Source organism: Protopterus annectens, chromosome 2.part0 (assembly GCF_019279795.1).
Source record: "Protopterus annectens isolate FY-2018-M chromosome 2.part0, PAN1.0, whole genome shotgun sequence".
Classification (NCBI taxonomy): Eukaryota; Metazoa; Chordata; order Ceratodontiformes; family Protopteridae; genus Protopterus; species Protopterus annectens.
The window spans coordinates 26468434-26493471 of NC_056728.1; the positions used below are offsets into that span (position 1 = coordinate 26468434).

Here is a 25038-nt window from a genome sequence, read left to right on the forward strand (position 1 = left end):
CTAAAGGAGGGAAGCGTCTCCCAAGCCATGAAATATGCTTTTTGGATGATCGAGAGGGCCCAAGAGACCTCAGTGATCAGATGCCAAGCAGGAAGAGAGAGAGGCGAAGTGACAGAGGAATAGATGGCCCTGGAGGCAGATAGTCACAGGCTACCAGGTATGGAGTAGGACTGAAAGAGCCGTTTCTGAGAAGGTGTGCATGGAGTAGACTTTGAAGACGCTCGTTTCCTGAGGCCTCTCTTACTTTTTGAGGAAGAAGACATAACTGGATTCCTAACAAAGGTAGTCTTTGCCTGGCAGTTCCTCTGGAACCTGGGAACAGAAGAAACAAGGATGTTTTAAGTTCTAGAGCTCCGTGCCTTTTTTCCTGTAAAGATTTGAAAAGGTTTGCAGCCGAGCTGCCAAATACGGCTTTATTGTCCAGGGAGAAATCCATCAGTCTGGTCTTGATATCATTGGGTAGGGGTTGTAACCTGAGCCAGGAATATCTCCTCAGGACTAACCCAGAGGCTGCCGTCCGGGCTGAGACATCTGCAGCATCATAACTGCACTTGACAGAATGCCTAGTAACCTGGGCAGAAGAGATAATGATGGCAGGCATTTTAGCCTTGGTAGGAGAGTCCGGGAGCTCTGACAGGAGCTTTCCTGCATCTGATAGGAGAGCTAGAGAGTATGTGGCCACCTGAGTCTGATAACTGCCCTGAAGGCCAGAAGGTCAGAGGGGTAAACTTTTTTCCCCAGTCTCTCCATCACTTTGCTTTTTTTATCAGAGGGCAGTAATTTGAATGCCTTATCAGCTGAGCCTGACATGGTAGTTGGGTCTGCAGAAGGGGCTTTGAAGAGGAATTTAGAGTCCTCAGGCACCTTGTAAAACCTATCAGGATGCTTGGGAGCAGGAGGTTGAGAATCTGGGCATTTAGATGCAGCTATAATGGCATCCAAGAAGGCTGGCAGAACGGGGGAATGGTAGAAGGGGATGGAGAATCCCATCTGAAAGAGATCATCTCTCTTTTATACATCTGAAACTTGACAGGTCCCGGAGATAAGAGGATAAAAAAACCTGAAGAGCCAGCAGGAGGGCTCTCATCTCTGACACTGATGTGCTCCTTCTGTTGAATAGGAGAATATGCCCTCAGCACCTTTAGGGGAGTCAAAAGCTGCTCTCCATCCCACGTCTGAAGCATCTGTGAACAGATCCCCAACGGGGTACTTGGCTTTAGACGTTTTCAGCTGTAATTGTAACTCTGGTAGCGACTGCCCGGCACACTTGCGAACTGCTTCTGCTATGGGCTCCATGGCAAGAAAGACTAATGTAATGGCATCGGCTGCCTTGCTTTATAGCACTAATGACCTCACATCAGTCAACAAGTGACAACAAGTGACAGCAGCAGACAAACACTGACGCTGGTATTCTGGCCAGCCGAGGGCTACCACAGCAGGAATAACCCAAAGGTGATTACTGCAACAGTGAAACACGAAGAACATCAGGGGGATGAAAAGGAAGCCCTGGATTGAAGGACAACTGCTGGATCCACCAGTGGAGTTCCTTCTTGAGACATGACAGAAAAGGAACTACAAATTCTAAGGGATGAGCATGTTGAAGCCAAACTGATGTCAGGAACCACAAACATCCTCATGATGGCCACAGGGAGCATAGGGATGGTGAATGCCATGAAGCCCAGAGCTCTCAAACTCCCTAGCTGTAATGGAAGCCAGAGGAAGAAGAGCATGAAAGAAAGAGGTGAGGGTCAAGGCCCTGGGAGGAGGCAAGGATGACAGCAAAGGCAGCATCTGAATCCTGTAACCCAGAAAAACAAGGTCCTGAGGAGTCATCAGAGAAGACACTTTGAAGTTTATTGTACACCCCAGGCTCTGAAGAAGAAGAGAGATGGCAAAATGGAGATTTTGCAACAGGATCTCCAGAGAGGACGTCTGAAAAAGAACCTTGTCCAAGTGGGGAAATACTTGGATCCTCTGAATCCTGCAAAAAGCAATCACAGGAACGAGGCATTCGGTGAATACCCTTGGGGCAGCAGAAAGGCTGAATGGTAAAACAGAGAAATGAAAATCCAAGGAAGCAACAGAAAAACACAAACTGCCTGAAAAGGAGATGGATCGAAATATGGATGTAAGCATCCTTGAGATTCAGAGACACTATATAAGCCTGAGGAAGCAAAAGACGGAACAAAGTCTGAAGAGATAACATTCACTCAGTGGTTTCCTTCAGAAAAGTGTTTAGATGACAGGTCTAGAATTGGTCTCCAAGTAACCTCCTTTCTGGATATATGGCTAGGCTTAAAAAGGCACGTGTGGTCGTTAGCCCAGTAAACACCTAGGAACCTAATGTTATGAATACTACAACAGTGAAATGGAAGGACATCTGGGTTTATTCATCTTGTGGCAGAAGGTTTTGCCTGGTATATTTGAGTTTGGAAATGCACTAAAGGACTTGCAGTGTAATCATTTTATTGGCCAGATGGCTCAGTTAGTTTTCTGTTTTATCTCTGCTGCGAAAAATGTTGTGCATTTGCATGGGTGAGCAGTGCCCTGTACATTAGCAAAGACATAGAAAGAACAGATCATAAAACTGTACCTTGCAAAGCAGCAATATAGTGCAAATAACCTGTGCTCCAACAAGCTTACAGCAGCTAGTTGGGACTCAAATGGTAAACCTACAGATTTACTTGAATTCAGTACTGTGTAAACATTAAAATTAGTAACATTTAGTACTGCTTAGCATGACTTGCTCCAATAAAGCATCCTTAAAAGCCTTCTAACCTCAGTGCACTACCCCCCCCCCCCCCCCTTGTAGCTCACAAATCAAAGGAATAGACAGTATGGATATGCAATTTCCTAACTTCTCTATAGCCAGCTTAGTGGATGTGGGCATCTTGAGAAAATGTAGCAATTGTCTCATGTTTACTGACAACCCCTTAATCCTTAAAGAAGCAGACAGTATGTGACAGGTGTACTTACACAATGACACTGGAGGCTAAATTCTCACATACAAGTGCACATCAGGCTGTTGAAACCATGCACACAACCACCACCTCACAAACTAGACAACACACACAGATTAACAAATGCTGAAGCACTTAAAAGCAATCTTCCTAAACACCAAAGATTGCCTAGACTGCCCACTGTCAAAGCTACACCTCAGCAAGCCAAAAAGCACTCAAAAAATAAATAAAATCACACATACTGTGACTCTCACAGAAGCCTCAAACACTAAGCCCCTAAGGCAAGCAAACACTTCCCAGGACTCTCATCATGGGGTACTCCATTGTAAGATACACTGATACCCCTCGATCCAGGCTGAACAAGAAAATAACAGTTAGCTGCTTACCCAGAGTCAGAATCCACCAAATCACGCACGCACTCAAGAAATTACTCCACAGGTACCAGTATCATTCCATCATAGTCCACGTGGGTGTAAATGACCAGAGATGTCCCTTCTCTGGACTATATGAAGACAGACATGGAGCTTTCAGACTAGTGTGTCTCAGGCTAGTATGAGCCCAGCACTGAGCAGCATATTACCATTGCTGTGGATGATGCCACAATAAAAGCAAAGAAAATATTGATTTCAACAACTGGCTGTTTTTCTGGTGTCATTCTAAGGGGATCCAATATTTGTCAGCTTGGGAGAACATGGTTAACAGACCACATTACTTTGTCAAGGATGGTCTGCACCTCTCCCCCTAGGCTTTTTAACTTTATCCACCCACACATTGGCTTTTTTAGGTAATGCCAAATTGACAAACTTGACAAAAAAAAAAACCTCAAGGTGTTACTGCTCAATGACAGGATCCTAAATAAAACACTACACTCCCTCCAAGCCGTCCTCACACTGTAGAATATACACATTTGTGCAGGTGCTGAGATATGGTTTAAAGTAGAAGAGAATACCCTGGCAGTGCAAGGTTTCAGTGCCTTCTGCACGTTTAGACTAGCAGCTGCACAGACAACGGCTAAAGGAGATGATGTTTTAATATACATCAAAAACCACAGTTGTGTAAAATCTTACCATAACAGTACATGTTCTTCTCTTCATTGTTGCAGTATTCATAACACTGGGGATCCCCTAAGGGTGGCCCGACGTCCGACCAGTATACCAAAGCCTTTGGTTTGCTTTAAGGTACGCCGTACATCACACGTATGCTGCTTGCATAGCATAGGGCATAAAGGGTGATGCCAGGACATACCATCCTCAGAAAAGAAAGGTAATCAGTACAGCCAAATGAGAACAGGACCAGGGGATGGAGGGAGGGAGTGAACACTGCAGCAGTCAAGAGAAGGACATCCACCATTATGGTAAGACTTTACACAACTGTACTATCTTCTTCCATTTCACCACTGTAGTATTCATTACACTAGGGAGACTGCCAAAGCTCAGGAAGCAGAGAGGTAGGAGGAAGGACCATTAGAGCTCTCTAGAAAGCCATGAAAGATCGTTCTAGAAATTCCATCCAACTTGTAGTGCTTGTAAAAGTATGTGCAGGCAGCTGCCTCAAGAACAGAGCTTGTATCCAAATCCTTGAAAAAAGCCCCAGAAGAAGCCACAGCTCTATTAAAATGAGTCTTAACAGAATGAAGGCTCTTACCATGAAAGTAACAAAAAGAAATGGATTTTGAAATCCAGGAAGAAAAAGTTTGCTTACTCAGCCAATCCTAAGGACCTACGATGAAAGAAAAAAAAGCTGATCTGATTTATGAAGTGTCTCAGTCTTATGGAAATAAAATCTGAGTTGTCTATGTACATCTAATGTGCACAGTACCTTCTCTTTGGCAAACTGATGAGAAGGGGAAAAAAGTATGCAAATGAATTGACTGATTAAGAAAACTCATTTACCACCTTGGGTATAAAAGAAAGATTAGTAAGAAGACCGACATTACCCTTATGAAATTCCAACAACTGGGAGGCCTAAGATAAAGGACGTCTTAAAGGAATTGTTTAGCATCAAATCTAGAGGCTACAATAGGTAATAAAGGCAGAAAAGCAGAATTAGCGGATAAGTGGGTCATAACCCAAGAATAAGCCAACCTAGAATTACTTAATTCACACAGATGAGAGAATAAAAGAAATATCCACAGAAAGTGGATCCAGGTTACAACAAAGACACCAACAGAAAACCTCTTCCATTTGGATAAGTAGTGTTTCCAAGTAGTGGTTTTCCTGGCCTCCTGCAGGACCCTAAGCACGTCCTCAGAAAAAAGATGCCTACCTGGAATCAAAATCCACATTAGCTGAAGAGTGGACAGGTGGATATGGATGAGAGATCCCTTGTCTTGTGTGAGTAGATCCACCCTGTGCGGTAACTTATGATGATTGTCCCTGGCTAAATACAGAAAGAGAGGGAACCAATGCTGTTTCGGCCAAAAATGAGTCACCAACAGGTTTTTGGCAGCATCCTGTTTAATTCTGAACAGGACTTTTGGAATGAGGGGAAAGGGAAGGGCAGCATAAAGAAACATCCCCTTTCAAGAAAAAGGGAGGATGTCCACCTTCCAAAACTAGAGGACCTGGAACTCTGTCACAAACTATACAAAGTTGTCTGTTTAGGCAGGAGGAAAAAATATACATATGAGGAGTACCCCATTGGTGGACAATGTCTGGAAACACATCCCTGTGAAGCATCCATTCATGGGACTGAGTTATGGACCTGCTCAGAGTCAACCACAATGTTTTGACCTGAAGGAATGTATACTGCCTGAAAACTCACTTGGAACCGGACAGCTAGTTCTTACATTAGGAATACCAACCAACAAATATGACAAGACCCCCCCCTCCTTTTGTTGGCATACCACATTAATGTGATTTTTGTCTGTAAACACCTTGAGAGGTCCTGGGGAGAAGAGGATAAAAGGCCTGAACAGCCAGCAGAAAAGCTCTCATCTCCTTGACGCTGATGTGGTCTTTCTTTTGAAGAGGCAACCAGACTCCCTGCATCTTTAGGGCACTGAAAGCTGCTCCCCATCCCACATCTGAGGCATCTGAACAGCGTCTGAGGGGAGAGGTGGATGAAAAGGGAGCCCTGGATTGACAGTCAACTATTGAATCGACCACAGAAGTTCCTGTTTGAGACGAGGGGAAAACGAACTAAGAAATTGAGGGGATGAGAATGCTGAAGTCAAACTGACATTAGAAACCACTAAAGTTTTCTCATGTGGTGTTTGGCAATAAGGAGCTTAGAATTAGTGGAAGCCATGACCTCCAGCTCTCAGAAATGTATTTGCTGTTATACAGGTCAGAGGAAAGGACTGAAAAAAAGAAATGAGAGTTAGGGCCTTAGGAGGAGGCAGGGATGCCAGCATAGGAACAGTCTGGATCTCGTACCCCAGAAAGACATGATCCTGAGAAGGATTCAGAAAGGACTTTTTGAGATTTATAGTGAACCCCAGGCACTGCAGAAGGGAGACTGCAAAGTGAGAATTTTACAAGATCTCTGGGAGCAGATGGCTGAAACAGGTGGTTGTTCAATGTATGGAAAGACCTGGATCCCCCTTAGCCTGCAAAAAGCAATGACAGGAGCGAGGCATTTGGAGAATACCCTTGGAACAGTAGAAAGGCCAAAGGGCAAAGCAGAGAATTGTAAATGCCAAGAAGCAGCAAAGAAACTCAAACTTCCTGAAAAGGGAATGAATTGGGATATGGTGATAAGCATCCTTGAGATCCAGAGACATCATTTAAGCCTGAAGAAGCAAGAGAGCGAATAAAGTCTGAAGAGACAACATCTGAAATGAGGAAACCTTCAGAAATGTATTTATAGATTCGAGGTCTAAAACTGATCTCCCAAGTACCCTCTTTCTTGGGTACTGGGAACATTCTGTAGTAACCCCCCTGCCCCTTTGGGAAACTGGAACTTCTAGAATAGAACCCAGAGTCAAGACATCCTGAAGCAACCCTGGAAAGGACATCTGTTCATGAGGGGGCTGAGGAATCACCCATAAAAGGGGGAAGAGATTTCCAGACCATGAAATACCTTTGGGGATAACGGACAGAACCCAGGAGTCCTGAGTAATCTTTTACCAAACAGGGAGAAAGAGAAGGTAAAGAGAAAGAGGAATGTGACTGGGAAGAATCAGTCAAACAGCACCTGGTTTACAAGGAAAAGGAGACGTCTAGGGCACAGAATTCGGACTGGCTTTAGTAGGAGGAGCCTACTTCTCACCTTTCTTCCCCTTTGGGGGGGGGTGTAACTGCCTACGAATGAAGGTTGGCTTACTGAGGTAATTTCTCTGAAACCTAGGTACAGGAGAAACAAAACATGTTTAAGTTCCTGTAAAGCCTTACCCTTATATTGAAGGAACTTAAATCAGCAGCAGCTTCGCTAAACAAGTGTTTATTAACCAGCAGAGCATCCATCAACTTAGCCTTAATATAATCAGGCAGAGGTTGAAGCCAAACCCAATAACAACCCTTTATCACAGACCCAAAGGCAGCAGCCTTAGAGGAAGCATCTGCTGCATCATAATTACACCTGATGGAATGTCGAGCCACCTGGGAGGAAGTCTCCAACAAGGAAGGGCACAAATCTCCCCTTCAGAGTCTGGAAGATTAGAAATTACCTGACAGGCCTCAAAGAAAAAACAACATGCACCTAGACATCTGGGTCTGATAACTGACCGCTTTAAAAGCTAAAGCAGCAGAAGTGTAAATCTTTTTAACAAACCTTTCCATAGTTCTGCTATCTTTGTCAGAAAGCAATAACTTTAGAGAAGGAAGCAAGTGAGATGACTCGTCAGAAGCCACAGACACCACTGAAGGGTCAGCAGAATGGCACAAAGAAATTTCCAGCTCTCAAGCACTCTATATAACCACTCAGGTTTCTTTGGATCAGGGGACTGGGAATCAGGAGTCTTGGAAGCATTAGAAAAGGCATCTAACAAAGCAACCAGAACAGGAGGTACAACAGAAGGCCTTGGAGAGTCCATTTGCAGGAACTCAGAACCCTAAGCACAATCCCATTTTAAAGAACTGCATCATCCTAGGGACTCTCCCCCCAAAATGAAATTTCCTCAAAAGGAGTATCAGGATTAGCAGAATCCTTTTCTTCCGACCCATAATCCAAATGAGAGGGAATCAGAGGAGTAGGCAAGGGATTCCTCATCTGAATCTGTCAACCTCCTCCTCAGAAAAATCCTGTTCCCTGGGTCTTTTAAGGGGAGTAGAGAACCAAGGAGGAGCTGGAACACAAACACCCTGAGGAGGTTTTAAAGCCATCAAAGCATTAAACCCCCCCCCCGAGCGAAGTTTTACCACTAACTCTGTGGGCCTTATGAGCTGGAGTAATATGCTTAGTTTTCTGCTTTTCCTTTAAGAGGATACCCACCTTATGAAAAGTAGAAGGCTCTTAAGGCTCTGACCCCAAACGGCATTCAACAGTTGAAGTAGGAACTTCTTCCCTCACTAACATTTGAAAAACACCCCTAGTTCCTTTGGAAATAGTCACTGTTCCCCCTGAACATCTGATGCAGATGTCTACAAGACCTCCAAAGATGAGCCTCAAGTCAGATCCCCGCCAGCATTCAAATCGGTCACAGTCAAAGAATCCAACAATGCAGCCGGTGAACCTCTGGGCTTTCACTCCCCTCGGGAGAGATATCTGGTAGAGGCTTAACAGCAGAAGAATCCAGCCTAGACTTCTTGGTCTTTTTCTTCATGAAAGGCTGCCCCCCAGAGAAGAAGACCCTTCCATTGTGCCTTTAGCTAAAAACTTAAAGACATTGATTCTCCAGATACAAAGCCAAAGAAGAAAGCAAGCTATGGAGGGTTTTGGGAACAAAAACCTGCCAGACTGAACAGAACATATGGTCGTAGGAAGCACTAAGGCAGAACAAGCACTGCTCATGACTGTCTTCATTGGGCATATGTCTCCCACACTGGCATTTACTCTTCTTGGATGACATGAAACCTCACAAGCAATAAAATATAAAAAAGAACATAAGATACAATAAACCCCAACAGCTTGGTGAACCAGCAACAGAACAGGCGTTCAGACCAAAAATCAAGAGATGCTGTTTGGACTGGCGGCAAAGCAGTTTTGAGGATGGTACGTTTATGCCCAAGGCTACGCATGGAGCATACGTGTGATTTATAGCATACCTTAAAGCAACCTAAAGGCTTTGTTCTACTGGGTGGATGTCAGGCCTCCCTTGGCAGGGGATCCCTAGTGTGATGAATATTGCAACAGTGAAATGGAAGGACACAAGTATACATCTGGGGCAGTCAAACAGGAGCAGTCAAACAGGATGGTACACTGGAGTTCCTCCACATGCAGACAAAATCTCATACTATATCCTAGCAAGCTACAGGTCATCCTCCATATCCCATGAAGCTCACAATGCATATTTGGGCCTACTAAAACCACTGACCATCTAACCTAACTCCCTACTCATGGGTGAAAATTACCCATCTACAGACTGGGAATCCTACACAGCCTTAAATCTACAGGCACAGAGATTCCTCGACTTCATAAATACAAACACCCTTGACCAAACAGTGAATATTGCCTACTACCTGCTCCAACATACTGGACCTTGTGCTTAAAAATATGGGAGAACACTGCATCACCCCCCCCCCCATATCTAATCCTCCCTTGTAAGATCTGACCATAAAGTGGCCACCTTCAAAATCAACTCCGTAATCCCATTAAAATCAGGAACATTCAGGAACTATTCTAAAGCAAACTACCTTTTAAGTGATGGGATTGTCAAAACTCAATGCTCCTCCAAACCCAAAGTACACAGCAGCCTATGATAAATTGCTCTCAAACTCCTCTGTACATCCATATCAATGGCTGCTAGAGGCTGCTGTACCTATCTAAAGCAAGCCCAAGTCTAGCCCTAGAAACAAACCGCCCTGATGGCATCCAAACTGAACAGGATATAGAACAAAAGGTTAAAAAAAAAAGACAAAAATCAGGAAGAGTAATTCCCATTAAGACAGAAAAGTCTCATATCGAAGTAAATAGGTAACTAAGAGGGCTATTTAGGTCAAGCAAAGTCAACTTTGAGGTTAAGATACCTTCTCAGCTGAAAGATAACCATAAGGCTTTCTACAGTTGTTAGAAACCTCAAGGGCAGCACACAGCAATGTACTGAACTGGTGGGTTAATGGTGGCACATTCACTGAGCCTGGCAACACAGCAAACCAGTTAGCAGACAAATTCATTTCCAACCTTACCCCACCTCTCATCCCCAACCATCCCTTCAAAGGGAGCATGTACTGGCTGCAATCACCAAAGCCAAGCGCATGGCCTCAATAGGCCCTGATAACATCCCAGGATGCCTCCTGATCAGTCTAAAGCATGACTCATCAGGACCCTGGAGTCATTACTTAACAGCAATCTTAAAATAGGACTTGCACCACGTCAATGGAGGACTGCAAGGGTCACCCCCTTCATAAAGGACGACTTTCAACAGATACTGGAAACTACAGACCAGTTAGTCTTATTTGCAAATCTGTGGAAAGAATTATCATGGAAATTATCAACAAGGACATACAAGACCGCCAGACACTAGATCCATCCCAGTCTGGCTTTGTCAAAGGAAGGTCATGCTTACTGAACCTGGTGGACTTCTTTGACAAGGTCACTAAGGCAATGGATGAGGGGAAATGGTGCATACTGCCTACCTAGATCTGGCTAAAACATCTGATACACATACCCCACTCAAGCACTATCAATAAGCTTATGGAACTACATATAAACCCCTTTGTAACATGCTGGACACCTAGCAAGCTCACTGTCAAGACCCAGGAGGTTTGAATCAATGAAGCCAATTCCACAAAAAGGCTGGTCACCAGCAGATTCCCCCTAGACTCTGCAATGGGCCCACTCCTCTTTGGCATCTACTTCTTGGATATTAAAGCCAATGTCAAAGGGCTCTGGCTGACTAAGTTCGTAGAGGACTATAAACTGTCACTGAATCCCCTCTTCCCCCCATGATGAGAACACCCATTCACAACAGTCTAATACAGACAAATGCTTTGTGCTAAAGCCATGGCTTAAAACTTAATACCAAGAAATATACTATAGTACCTTTTGGGAAATCTACCTCCCCAAGTAATTAGTGAATCAATATTTAAGTGTGTTTTATAGGTAAAGTAGTCATGGATCTGGGAAATCATGTAGACAGTAACCTAGCCTTCGACCAACATGCGTCCAAGGTAGTAAGAAAATCCTTCTATGTTGCTCAACTTATAAGTAAGGGCATGGCATCTAGGTACAGAGAGAGAGAGGTCATCATACCCATCATACCCATCATAGAGCATAATGCCCCTTTTGGTATTTACCTAACCAGACACAAGCAGCAACTGCAGTGTCCACAAAGACTCCTTACAAAAAGGATACATGGAGAAAACTCAATGCCCTACACTGATCACCTCAAAGCCCTCTTTACTCAGTATCACACATACTTCTAAGATTATCTTTTTCCCCGGCATACAAGGCATCCATGGACCCTGTTTGATGAACATCCGTAAAACAAACTGCATCAGAACAGATTAAAGGACCTAAATTTTACTTATGACATAAATAGGACATGCTGGAGAGACAGGTTTCTCAGAAAATTTCCATTCTCTGGAAGAGGCTCCCCACCCAGTTGGAGCAGAGTTCTTCTCTATACCTTTTTAAGTGCAACATGGACCAATGGATAGCTAATGGAAAATTCACCACTGGTCTGGCTCCCACGTCTCTGATACAGGGAGTCAAGTAAATCACCACCTATATAAATCAAATTTGTGGGTCACATTAGGGTTGCACGGCTCGGTTTATAAGGGCCCTAGTGGTCACCTGCCTACTATAAACCCATAACTTATGAATATCAACAGCCCATGGAAAAACCTAGGTAGAAATGATCAACTCAACAAAAAAAAAAAAAAAAAAATATGTAACACTATCCAACCTAGCTTGCACTTGCAAGCAATAGTGATGACCCAGATTCAGGAATAAACTTCAGATCAGCCAGAGGACTATAGGAACCCACTTGTGTGCTTTACAAGGCAGCAGAACAGGACAGTAAGAATGTATATAAAAATGAATGGCAGGTTTACACAACTTCCCTTTTGATCAGGTTCTGATTCCTTAATACCACACCAACACTCTTATACTACAATCGAGCTGTTCACCTAAAAGATAGTGCCCATGGACAGAGATCTGTGACTTGAGGCTAAGGTCATATGGCCAAGTGGATCAGGGCGAGGAGCCCAACATTTCAATAATGTACAGAAAAATTTAAATAAATATGTATTCTACCGATAATTATTTGACAAGAAATGTAAACAAAGGATAGAAGGACATGAAATCTGGACACCCCATTCAGATAATCCTGCCCATTCTGTATTTACTACTTGTGTTATGAATAGTTAGTAAGGCAGAAGTTATGTACATAAGTCTAAAAATGGAAGCAGGAATTAGAGGACTTGCATTATGCCTTTGCAATCTCACAATTTCTAATCCATGCAACATGCAATGCATGAAAATGTCTTCTATGCTTCAGCACTGGGTATTCTTAAAAGTCTACCACTAAACAAGTCACATTCTGGTCTCATGAGCTACTGTTGAACTTGTGCACCTAACTAGTAACTTCACCTTTCTCTTAGTCTTATCAAGGACGTAGAAAGTAAAAACATTCAAACAAATGAAGACCTCTGAAAAGGAACCAGGAAACAAAAATGAATGGCAAAGCATTTCAAAACTGTGGGATAACTTATAGTAGGCAAGAAAACATCCAAAATGAATAAGAAAAGCAGCATGGTGTTACAACTATATCTTGGGAATGTTATTCCTTAGCAGACACTGGTATAACTTCCAGTGCTCTGGTCACAAACACTTGCTTAACATAATGATCACAGCATTCTTCACTTGTTTGCATGTTTACATTTTAAAATTTCTAAGCAAGGAAAGCTCTCATCCCACCTGTACTGAGTTTTAAAAGATGGTTTTGATTTTTCCTACCAACTTGTCTACTGGTGGAGAAGGGGGGTATTAACTCATTCATCCCTGCCAGCTCTCAGTTAAAGAGTCAACATTCAGATGACTTGCAGGCTTGAAAAGCATTTCCTACAGCTCTAACTCATATTTAAAAGTGAAAAATCTTTTAAACTCACATGTGGACCCTCTGTTTGACTAACTTGTTTAATTTAGATATTTTTCTCACACAAACTGCTTTAGTTGTGGCAATGAATACTGCCAATTCAATTCTGCAATTAAGGTGCATAATAACAACAGTAGAGCATATGATTTGCTTTTCACAAGTTCCAAGCTATTGTATGAGTGTTTTCTTCTCTTATTGTATAAGCAATGCAGACATGATGTGGAAGAACATAATCGGCACTCTAAACATGATCAAGTTAATCTGGTGCAACACTGCTCCTTGGCTCAAAGTCGTAAGGCATAAAGTTGCATTTGCCAAGGGAAGCGGATACCTAAAAACAGACTAGCCTTTCTACGGAGGCCATGCTAGAATCCAGGCCAGTGAGGAGTTATCTAGCAAACTCACTAAATACAAATGCACTTTATACAGCCTTAAAGTTAATAAAATATGTTTAGACTTACCTAAGTACAAGGTAACAAGAGCTAGGTCATATCAAAAGACACATTTAAAAAAGAAAAATTCTGAAAAATCTGGTTGTGACAAATAGTAATGGACTACATACATTTGTGTTAGTTGCACATCTATTCTCTTATTTACATACTCATGGTCTCCTGAACAAATGGGCAATTTTTTAGATCACAGACCTATGCTGCTTACCCCTCATTCCTCCCACAGATTAGAGACGAGTCTTATACTTGTAGTTGCAATGGCACATAGAGGTAAAAAGAAAAAAAACTACGTGTTCCCAATTTTACAGCATAATACTGGAAAGAAATCTAGGGTTAGAAAGTATGTAACTGATTAATTGGAAAAAGTTAGTACTTGCAGGTTATTGCATTTATGCTTCAGCTTCTGAAGTTGCAAAAATGGACAGAAGCAAGAAGACATGCTGAGCAATATGGTGGCAGCAGGCAGGCAAATTCCAAACACATGCACAACAGCTCTGCAAGATCTGTGTAATTACATTAAAATGTAATTAATTTTAATAACTGATGTATACACAGTTATGTATTCATACAGTCCTCCTTACCCGATCGGAATCGCTCATCCCGCGAGTTAGAAGAGCGGGATTTCTGCTGTTTGGAAACACCAGCCACAGGCTGTGAAGAAGCTGGGGTTCTGTTTTCACCTTGCAGGCAGGGATCTACACCTGAAACACAGCAACAAGAAGCATCACCAACCCAAGGAATGGGGAACGGATTTTTTTTTTTAAATTCTAAATATAAATCACAAAACAGAAAAAAAATGTCAGGGGGAAATGCCACTTGTACAATAAGCTGCAAAGCTGTATTGAAACATGCAATGCTAAAGGATTTTTTTGTATCAAAGTATGGTATACAATAGTATCATACTTCAGGAGACTTCAGATCCAGCCAAAACAAGATGCACCAAAACAGAACTTAATGTGCGTCTCTCTATGCCAAATGCCGAATGCAATGGTGGTGGGGCTACATAGATATGACAGGAGAAGGAGAAAACGGTATTTACCAAAAACAAAAGCTATATACTTACCATAATTATAGACCTGCTTGGAGGAGTTGGACTTTATTAAACTTTAGAACTCAGGCAACACTGCACATGTTCTCCGTGTTGGATAAAACTTTTCCAGACTACTCTTGCAATTCTTCTTACCTATGATACTCAGAGCCTCTACAGTTCATTTCCAACTTCTGACCAAGCTAGAGGTGCATGATACAAAGAGTGAAGTTCCAAGATGGCAGGATACTGAGCAGCTAGTTGAATAGAGAGGCGCCTTGCAATGTGAAAACTGAAAAACTTAAAAGGCAGTAAAAGGTTAACAGTTTTGATTAAAATTCAGTTACCGGCTAGTACTTACACTGCCTGGGTGCCGGCAAAGAAGACATCTGGATAAGCTACAAGAAAATCAATCGGAAAATGATTTTTAAAAAGCTCTGGAAAGTGATCAGCAAAAAACAGTTCAAGATTCAGCTTTTACTACAAGAGAAGGCCTCTGGTAATTTAGAGAGAAAAAAATAAATCAAATACATTCAGGTGTGTTAAAATAGGTACAACACTGAAATAAAATACAGTCAAATGACAAAAAGCTGGAAAAATAGAATATGAATAGCTATTGAGATCAGCAGATAAAACTGCAGAAATCAGAGGCTGAAATGAAAAGACTGAATGAATGTGAAGCTTCAAGAACGTTTTCAAAATATTAGTTAAAAAATGTGGTACATCAAAAGCCTCTGATTTTCTGCTTTACCAGGAAAACCAGTAGGAATATATGGCATTTGTTATATGAAAGTGCAGATAAGCCAATGGATTGCTGTTCTACAGCAAGATGTGTTAACTAAAATGTTTGAAATATATGATGAGTACGTGCCACGTTTGGCAAAAAGAAAGCAGTCAAGACCTATATTAGCAAAGATGCAATCATGTCAGTGGAAACAGCTGTGCATTTCACCACTGTGACAGAAGGGAAAAGCATCAAGATTGGGTCACCAAAGTGTTTGCGAAAAATGAATATATTTATTTTACAATGTGCATAAGAGAACCACGTTTTTTTTTCTGGCAATTGGAGCATGTCAAGAGACAGGAGTGAGATTCAAGCCGCTATATCCAACCACCTTCAGAATACATTTTCCTGAAGAATCAAATAAGTTTTTGGATGCAGAACAGGCGAAGGATGAAACAAAATCTTTGCCAGCAAACTGAAGGAGACTCTGCTTTCCCGGTCATTCAGTAAATAACAAAAGACCAAGAAAGACTTGCCAGTGAAACCTTTTCCACAGTTTAAAAAGGAAAATCTTTGAGCAACAGAAGAAAAAGCAAAGGAGCTGGCTAGAAGTAGGAATATCTTGGCCCGGAATCAGACTGGTATTGGCAGGTGAAGACAATAGGAGGAAGGCCAGCAGCAATGTGAAATTAGTGAATAAATGGAAGCACTGTAAAGCAGCAATCTTCATCAGGTGGTGTTTGACACGTGAGCTGTTGCTATGTAAGAAATGAATGAAAAAAATTGAATGTTTGTGGACGGTGTTAAACTGGTGGGGGGATTCTACAGCGTAAACCCCACTTTATGGCATTAATGTTCAGGAAGAGACTGAAGGGATGGGAAGTACCTAAATACAAAAAGGATTTTGTTATTTGTATAAAATCTCATGCCATGCTATTAACCACATGGTTGTACACAATACCCAGTCTAAAATATTTTAAATGTAAGGTGGCTGGAGTTTTATCAGCAATTTCTGTATAGGCTATTGATAATACAAAACTTTTTCTTAATTGTAATGTATTTATTTATTTATCCTTTGTTTACCAGGTTAGTTCAACTAGGTTAGTAGCTTCTTTTCAGGGAAGACGCGAGGTGGTATTTATACCATTAAGGGAAATTTGGCCAGGGCCTTCAGGGAACTTCCTCTACTCTTTTCGACGGGTGCCATGGTATTTCTTACATCCACCTGAGCTACTACCAACTCAGGCAGACTCAGTTCAATGCCTCATCTGAAGGATAACGCACTTAGGAATGCAGTGTCAGCAATCCATCTACCTGGTGTGGAAAGAAAACCCACAGCCTTCTGCACCAAAGGCAGTAAGTGCTTACTACTGCCCCACTGATGCTGCAAAAGGAAAATTCCAGGCTTAGTAGTTTATTTTTCTATTAGCCCCTGCATTTAGCTGAAGACAGAGCAAACAGGTGCAGATGATTTAATCATGAGTTACCTCCTCAGCAGCTTTTGTACTTCAATGCATTAAACACAACAATGCGCAGTATAGTTTACTTAAGGATAGACAGGTACTTTTTCTTTAGGCTGAAAACATGCAAGCAGTTTTCACATCCAAAGAGTACATCATTCGTCTACATGGGAACACAGGCTTTAACATACTAAATCTAAGACAAATAGCAAGCTTTCAGCCAGAAATATATTTATGGAAGTGATTGGAACCAGATTTGAAATAAATGTGCATCAGGGAGACCTAGAAGAAACAGTAGAATAAAAGAAAGTAGATTTTTGAACGGTCAGAGGCAAGAATTAAGACAAGAGAATTTTTCTCTGCAGCGATGCCCTCTTCCTCCACTGTAATTTGCTTTACATTTAGAACTACTGGAAAAGAATGGATTCCCAAATTCAATGACATAATTGGTTTAGCGCTCATCATTCATCTTTATTTGGAGATATTATTTGTACTTGATAAATCCTGAAAGGACGTTTCAGATGTTCTTTGTGCTTCACTGTTGCAGTCATTACATTTGGGTTATCCCTGCCAGATTTAGCCCTTGGCCAGCCTGAATACCAGAGACTTAGCATTTCTGCATCGGTTGCTGTCGCTTGAGGACTGACATCAGGTCATCAGTAGTGTAAAGTAAGGCAGCCAACACCATTACATCAGTCTTTCTTGCCGTGGAGCCTGAAGCAGATGCAGTTCACATGAGTGTCTGTCGGACGCTACCAGAGTTTCGTTTACCGAACTGAAGTTGAAGTCTTCTAAAGCCAAGTACCGTGTTGGGCATCCTTTTTTCTTGCACTAACCGATGTCGGAAAAAGTTAATTGTCTCGCCTGTGAAAAACAAAGACCACACCGAGACTTTCACTCTTACTGCGTCACTTGTTTAGGCCCAGACCATGACGTCCCTCGTTGTTGCTTCTGTGCTTTGTTCAACGCCAGAACTATCAGTCGTCAGGCCCTTATTGTAGCCAGATATTTTCACTTACAGTCCTCAAATTCAGATATGGCTTCGGTAAGCCATCAGACAGCAAATCTTCCAAAAAAAATGTAAAGATAAAGACAGACGCAGAGCGCACAGATCCAAACCTACTGACGACGCTTCCATTAAGCTAATCAGTTCTCCGGTCCTCAGTCAGGCACTTTTGCAGCCCCTGATGACTGCTTCTGTTGATCCGCAGGCCGCTACAGAGACCCTTTCGGAGTCTGGTATGCCGCAAAACTCTTTGACTAAGGATCCTGCGGTCGTCTCAACCTTGGATGGGTCCTTCGCACTACCAAATCTCAACACAGACATCTTCTTTCACGACTACCGTTCTTTCTAAAACTACTGGTTAGCTTTGCTACAGGGGCACAAGGCAAAGCCATCTCCAAAAAAAACATTTCCAAATGGATAGCACACTGCATCCATTTCTGCTACAAACAGCATGGAAAGCCTCCCTCCAAAGGGGTCAGGACACACTCCACCAGAGCAGCCTCCACCTCTGCGGCTTTCCTCAGAGTCTCCACCAGGGACATCCTGGAGGCTGCCACCTGGACATCTGTTCACACTTTTACCAAGCATTACCACCTGCCTCTCTTCTCCAAAATCAGGGCAGGGTTTGCCTCTGCAGTCTTGCAGGGCATCCTAACCAGCCACTAGTTTCACTGACTGCCTCCACCCTTTTCCTCAGCTTTGGGAATTAACCCAAATGTGATGACTGCAACAGTGAAACACGAAGAAGATAGTACAGTTGTGTACACCCACCATAAATGTAGATGTTGAGTGTATTTCACTGCTGCAGTCCTAGTTTCCCCCCTCCATCCCCCTTTTCTTCTCTTTCTCCTCTTATCACCATTCTAACTTGTTGTTCTCCTTTCCTTTCAAGGGACATATTAGTTTTTAATTTCCACTGGTGGAGTTTCTTCCATCAGACCCTGGGCTCCTGACAGGTTAGGACAAGAAAAACTGACATAATGGTGTTGGCTGCCTTACTTTATACTACTGACGACCTGACTTCGGTCCTCAAGCGACAGCAACCAACGTAGAAATACTAAGGTCTCTGGTATTCGGGCCGGCCGAGGGCTACCCTGGCAGGGATAACCCAAATGTGACGACTGCAACAGTGAAGACACTCAAACATCTACATTTATGGCAAGTGTACACAATTTTACTTTCTATGGAGCATTTTGAGAGTTTCAAGCCTTTTCAGGATACAAAATAAAAATAAAACAAAGCTTACAGTGGTAGACTATGTGCCACACATTAATTGGTTCATCAGTACCCATACTTAGAGGATACGATGAAGTGCTTAGGTGGATTACAAAGCATTCAGTTATGGCAGCAAAGGATCTATGGAAAGAAACTAAAAATACAACACAAAAACTGAGAAACTGGAAGCAATTCATTATGGACATGAACAGTAAGACACTACCAGTGAAAATGTTTTTAGCATTCTTTTAGGCTTGTATACAGGTCTTGGATATTTTTTAACCAGAGGAGAAGTTGTGGAGAATAATAAAGAACTGAAGGAGTTTATACAGGATTGTAAGAGGGAAAGTGTTACATGAGATAAATTGATTCTCCCCCATAGAACCAAGTGGTTAAGGCCATCTGATTTGGAAGGGAGCATTAGTTAAGGCTAACAAAAACCATTCAAGCAGGTGGTCATAAATCAAAAGAGAAAAGAATGATGAGTGGCCAAGTGGTTCACCAACAGGACCCTCAAAGTCAAAATTGGCACCTCTACCTCCGATAGCAGACCTGCCACTAGTGGAGTTCCCCAGGAATCTGTCCTTGGACCCCTACTGTTTGGCATCTATTTCTCAAGAGGTCGAGGCAAATATAAAAGGCCTGTGACTGACCAAGTTTGCGGATGACTAAGTTGTGTGCTGTCATTGACTCCCCAAATGATGTTAACATACTGCAAGAGGGTCTCACAACAACTAATGACTGCTGCCAAAGTCATGGCCTCAAGCTAAATGCAAAAAATAGTTTCATTATACCATTTGGCAAAAACATGACCCCTACTGATTACCACATAAATGGCAACTCCTTAAGCACACATATATAAAGACAATGCACCAAGGTAACACACAATAACGTTTAATGAAAACAAAAAGTAAAAGACATACCGCTGTCTTTTACTTCTTGTTTTCATTAAACGTTATTGTGTGTTACCTTGGTGCATTGTGTTTATATATTTTTACTTATTTTTTGCACCTTGGTTTTACCCGCAGCCGTTTCTTTTTTGTTTCTGTTCCTTAAGCACACAACCTGTGGTGAGAGACCTGGGCACTCAGGTTGTTCAACTCACATTCGACCATCACATAGCAGCAGTTTTCAGAAAAGCCTTTTACTTGGTTCATCTCATAAGTAAAAAGATTGCATCCAGAAAAAAAGGAGGTTATTGCCTCTCTATACTCCTCCCTCATTAGACCAATAATTGAGTATAAAGCCCTGTTTTGAGATGTACCTCTTCAAACATCTGCACCAACTGGAAAGGCCACTGAAATACCTCACAAAGAGAATCCATGGTCTCCAACACCTGTCCTATGCAGACAGGCTCAAATCCCTATCAGTCTACTCGGTACTGCACAGATTGCCTTGTAGGCGAGAGAGAGATCACCCCTGAGCAATCTCGGACCCTGCCCTACTAGAGATGCTCCATATCCGTAAGTCAAACTCCTCACACGCTACCTGCTCAAAATTCCTGAATCTAATATGCAACATTAACAAAACCTGCTGGAGAGACAGGTTTGTCTCCCAGAGGCTGCCCGTCTCTGGAATAGACTTCCCATACATGTCAAACAGAGCACCTCACTGATCCTCTTCAAGAGCAACCTTGATGAGTGGATGGGAAACCACACATTTGTCCCTCATTGACAGGGAGGACAGGTGCTGATGGAGGTTTAGTTTTGGGGATAAACTCTTGACTACACTTGTAAGGGCCCCGGGGCCATTAGCCTAGTAACCTCCTATGATTCTATGAAATGTGGAGGAGTTCAACAGACAGTGGTAAAGACTGTGGATGCAAATCCCCAAGGAAAATGACAACCACACAGAGTACTATATTTTCTAGGTAGCTAAATGTATTCCACAAACTAAGCCAGTGCTGGAATGAAGAAATGAGACTATACCAACAGGAATGCCTGCAAGTAGGGGTAAATAAAATAGGCAAGATAGTGCTGGAAATTAGCAAAGGAACACAAGTAATCAGAGTGAATAACTTGGCTGAGTCAGATGAAATGAGCACAAGTCTGGACTGCAGGTCAGACAATACCTTCAGTATCATAACCGAATAAAAGCAAAAAGAAAGGAATAGAGGGGTGCTAAATGAAAAAACAGCTCTGGTAGAGTCTGCAGGCGAGTCTAGAATAGAAGTAGCTGTTAAAAAAGGGATAATTAGTAAGGAATATATAAAGTATTGCAAGCTAACTACAAGAATCAATCAGGAGAGATGAGAAAAGACTGGGAAAGTGAATGTAAAGGTAATTTACAAAGGAACAGTAAGAAATCTGCAAGGCTCCCAAGCATGCAACAAAGCCCAGTAGGCCTGGCATCCTTGCATCAAGTATCTCCACAGGTATTTTTTATATATAAACTTGAGGATTTTTCCTCATGAAGATGGAACATCTTGGAGGCCTGATGCGGAAGAGGGGGATAATTGGGAATATGCTTTTTGGGTATGAAAGAAGTTGGCAGATTTTTAGTAGTATTTGACAGAAATGTTAGGGAAGAAATGGTTGTAAATGAGGTCTTAATTCTTTTGAGCTGGGATACATGATCTGAATTATCTAAACATAGTAATACCTTACCAAGTTTGTTACTGGCTGACGAAAATGCAATTACTAAATAAATTGAAATCAAAATGTATTTCAAAAATAAAGGAAGTTCAAGATATTGTAAAGAGAAACACAACTGGAAATGGGATTTTTTTAAAGGAAAAAAGAGAATTTCATAAAAATAAACAGAATCTATGAGAAAGTACAGTTGTGTACACTTACCATAAACTTAGATGTTCGAGTGTATTCACTGTTGCAGTCATTAGATTTGGGTAATCTGCTGGCAGGTTGCCCTCAGTCGGCCTGAACTCCAAAATCTTGGGTCTTGCGTCAGTTGCTGTCTTCTCTTCCATCACTTCAGGTCGTCAGGGTATAAAACATGCAGCCAATGCCATTTTCTTTAGTTTTTCTTACCCCCGATGTCAGGTGCCCCCAAAAAGGTAGAAATAATATATATATATATAGATATATATATATATATATATATATATATACATATATATATACACACACACACACACACACACACACACATCAATATAAACTTTACCTTCATCTACAAGCAAATACACCACATAGGTTGCAGAAGATAGAGAAGGAAAGATAAACTTTACAATGACGGGGGGATGGCGGGAGGATAACCTGGACTGCAACAGTGAATACACTCGAACATCTACATTTATGATAAGTGTACAGAACTGTACTATGTTCTTCATGTTTCACTGTTGCAGTCATTACATTTGAGTAGAATCCCAAAGCTGTGGTTGGGGGGCTGGAGCTAAACAGCATTAGGTGCGGCTATAAGGCCCTGCAGCACTGCAATGACTAAGCCTGCCCCGGACTTAGAGTAGAGAGGCAAATGGTAATGCTTTGTAAAAGTGTGAACAGAACTCCAAGTAGCAGCTTCTAGAATGTCTTTGGTTGTTACTCCTCTGGGAAAGGCTGCTGAAATAGCTGCAGCTCTGGTGGAATGAGACCTAATGCCCTTGGGCACAGGTTTACCATGGTTTAAGTAGCAGAAACGGATGCAGTGGCTTATCCACTTTGAAATTGTCTGCTTTGAAATAGCCTTGCCTTCTGATCCTGCAGCATATGACACTAGTAATTGCTCAGTTTTTCTTACAGATTTAATCCTGCTCAAGTAGAATCTTAGCTGTCTGTGTACATCCAAGGAATGCAGAATTCTCTCCCCCTTGTTCTGCGGATTTGGATAAAAAGTTGGCAGATTAATTGATTGGTTAAGAGCCACACTGGAAACAACCTTAGGCATAAAAGTAGGATTTGTCCTCAGAGACCACCTGTCCGGGTAAAATATGATAAAAGGCTCTACAGCCTTGAGGGCCTGTAGCTCTGAAACTCTTCTTGCTGAAGTAATTGCTAGCAGCAGAGCTGTCTTCCATGATAAGAACTTTATATCAGCGGTAGCAGCTGGTTCAAATGGAGGCAGGGTGAGCTTTTCCAACACATAATTGAGGTCCCATGCAGGTAATGGTGATCTCCTAGGAGGCCTTAAATTTTTGGCTCCTCTAAGATACTGCTTTAGTAAAGGATGAGAAAAGATTGGTGGCTCTGTATTGTAATGAGCCGAAATGGCAGAGGCATGGATTTTGATTGATGAGAAAGATAGGCCTTTGTCAAGCATCTCAGTTAAGTATTGTAATATGAGGAATATGTGGTTCTGCTGCATCAGTTCCTTGTGCTTGATTCCAAGCACATAATCTCTTCCATTGTCAGCATAAGATTTTCTAGTATTAGGCCTTCTGGCTTCCAAAATGACATCCATCACAGCTTTACTGAGAGATGGCGTTTGTATGATTACATGATTAGCCATGCTGCCAGGTTCAGAGTCTGCAGTTGATTGTGCAGGATCTGATTGTTTTGCTGGGACAGTAGTTGTGGTCTTTGAGGCAAGGTCCAAGCTGGGTATTGAGACAAGTTCCTTAGGATTGGGTACCAGTATTGGCGGGGCCAGTCTGGGGCAATTAATATCATCTTTGGCTTCTCTTGTCTGACTTTTAGGAGGACCTTGAGTAGAAGAGGCAGAGGAGGAAAGGCGTAAACTGATAGGTTTTTCCAACTGAAGGATAGGGCGTCCACTTTCCATGCTTGTCTGTGATAAGTCCTTGTGCAGAATCTTTTCAATTGATAATTTTGAGGAGAGGCAAATAGATCTATGTCTGGGCTCCCCCATTTCTCTGTTATCATGCTGAAGACTTGTAGATTTAGTTTCCACTCATGAGGATCCATAAGGTTTCTGCTTAAAATGTCTGCCCGAGTGTTTTGTTTTCCTGGCAGGAATTGAGCTTGAAGATGTACTTGGTAGGTCAAAGCTGTGTCCCACAGTGCCATGGCTAATCTCTAAAGGGGGTACGAGTGTGTGCCCCCTTGCTTGTTTATATACCACATGACTGTGGTGTTGTCCGTCTTTATCAATAGTTGTCCTGGATGAATTAAGTCCTTGAAGGCTGTTAGGGCATTTTGAACAGCTAACATCTCTTTCTGGTTAATATGTAGATGCATTTGTTTTGGTGCCCATATGCCCTGAATGCATCTTCCTGCCATGTGGGCCCCCCAGACAATCTGAGGAGTCTGTTGTTAATGTTTGGCTGGTAGGGGGTAGAGTGAACAGCCATCCAATGTTTTGGTGACAGACTTTTGCCCACCATAGAAACTCCTGTTGCAGGCAGGGAATGAGAGAAATCATTGTTTCCAGACTGTGAATGCTGACTCCATAAACTTTTTAGGTACCACTGAAGTTTCCTCATATGCAGTCTTGCATATGAAATTAGTAGGATGCAGGATGCCATGAAGCCCAGAGCATGCAGAATTTGTCTTGCATTAGACTGGGTTTTTGTTGCCATCAGTTTGAAGTAGTCAGTTGCCTTTGTTTGTCTGGCGTGAGGTAAGCCATCTGGGCAGCTGTATTCAAGCTTGCACCCAGGAATGTTATCTTTTGAGAGGGTACCAGTTGCTCATAGGTTGGTACTGGGCTATCTGCCCAAAGGCATATATTAGCCCAGCCACGTTGTGCGGTATTCACCATCCCTTTAGTAGTTCCCTAGACCCTTGTACTAGCAGCTAGACCCTTGTACTAGCAGCTAGTACCCTTGGCCCCTATCTACTAGTGCTGTTGGTGTGATCCCCGGTGTGAACTTTCTGTTACACATCCACTCATCTAGGTTCCTCTTGAAGACTGATAGTGAGGGGCTCTGTCTTACGTAGATCGGGACCCTGTTCCATAGTAAGGGAAGTCTCTGCGAAGGGGATCTATCCCTCGAGCATGTTCTATTCATTGTTGTGTTGAGGTTTATATCCCCAGAGCGTGTAGCTTGAGTACATTTGGTTTTGCTAAGATGGAACATGTTCAACAATTCTGGGTTGGACATGGCTCTGTACGTTAGACAGAGATCGCCTCTGAGAAAGCGGTATGCAACAGAGAACAGTCTTAGCTTTTTCAATTGTGCTGCATAGGGCAAGTGTTTGAGG

The 25038-nt window shown here is 42.3% G+C and overlaps 1 protein-coding gene across 1 annotated transcript in view; it reads right to left on the reverse strand.

Annotated features, from left to right (window-relative positions):
- Positions 1 to 25038, reverse strand: part of LOC122793692 (disco-interacting protein 2 homolog A-like) — a 2141448-nt gene that overhangs the window by 1339926 nt on the left and 776484 nt on the right. The window contains exon 3 of the mRNA XM_044061912.1: positions 14129 to 14248. Coding sequence (XP_043917847.1) covers positions 14129 to 14248 — 120 coding nt within the window. The remainder of the gene's footprint in view (positions 1 to 14128; positions 14249 to 25038) is intronic.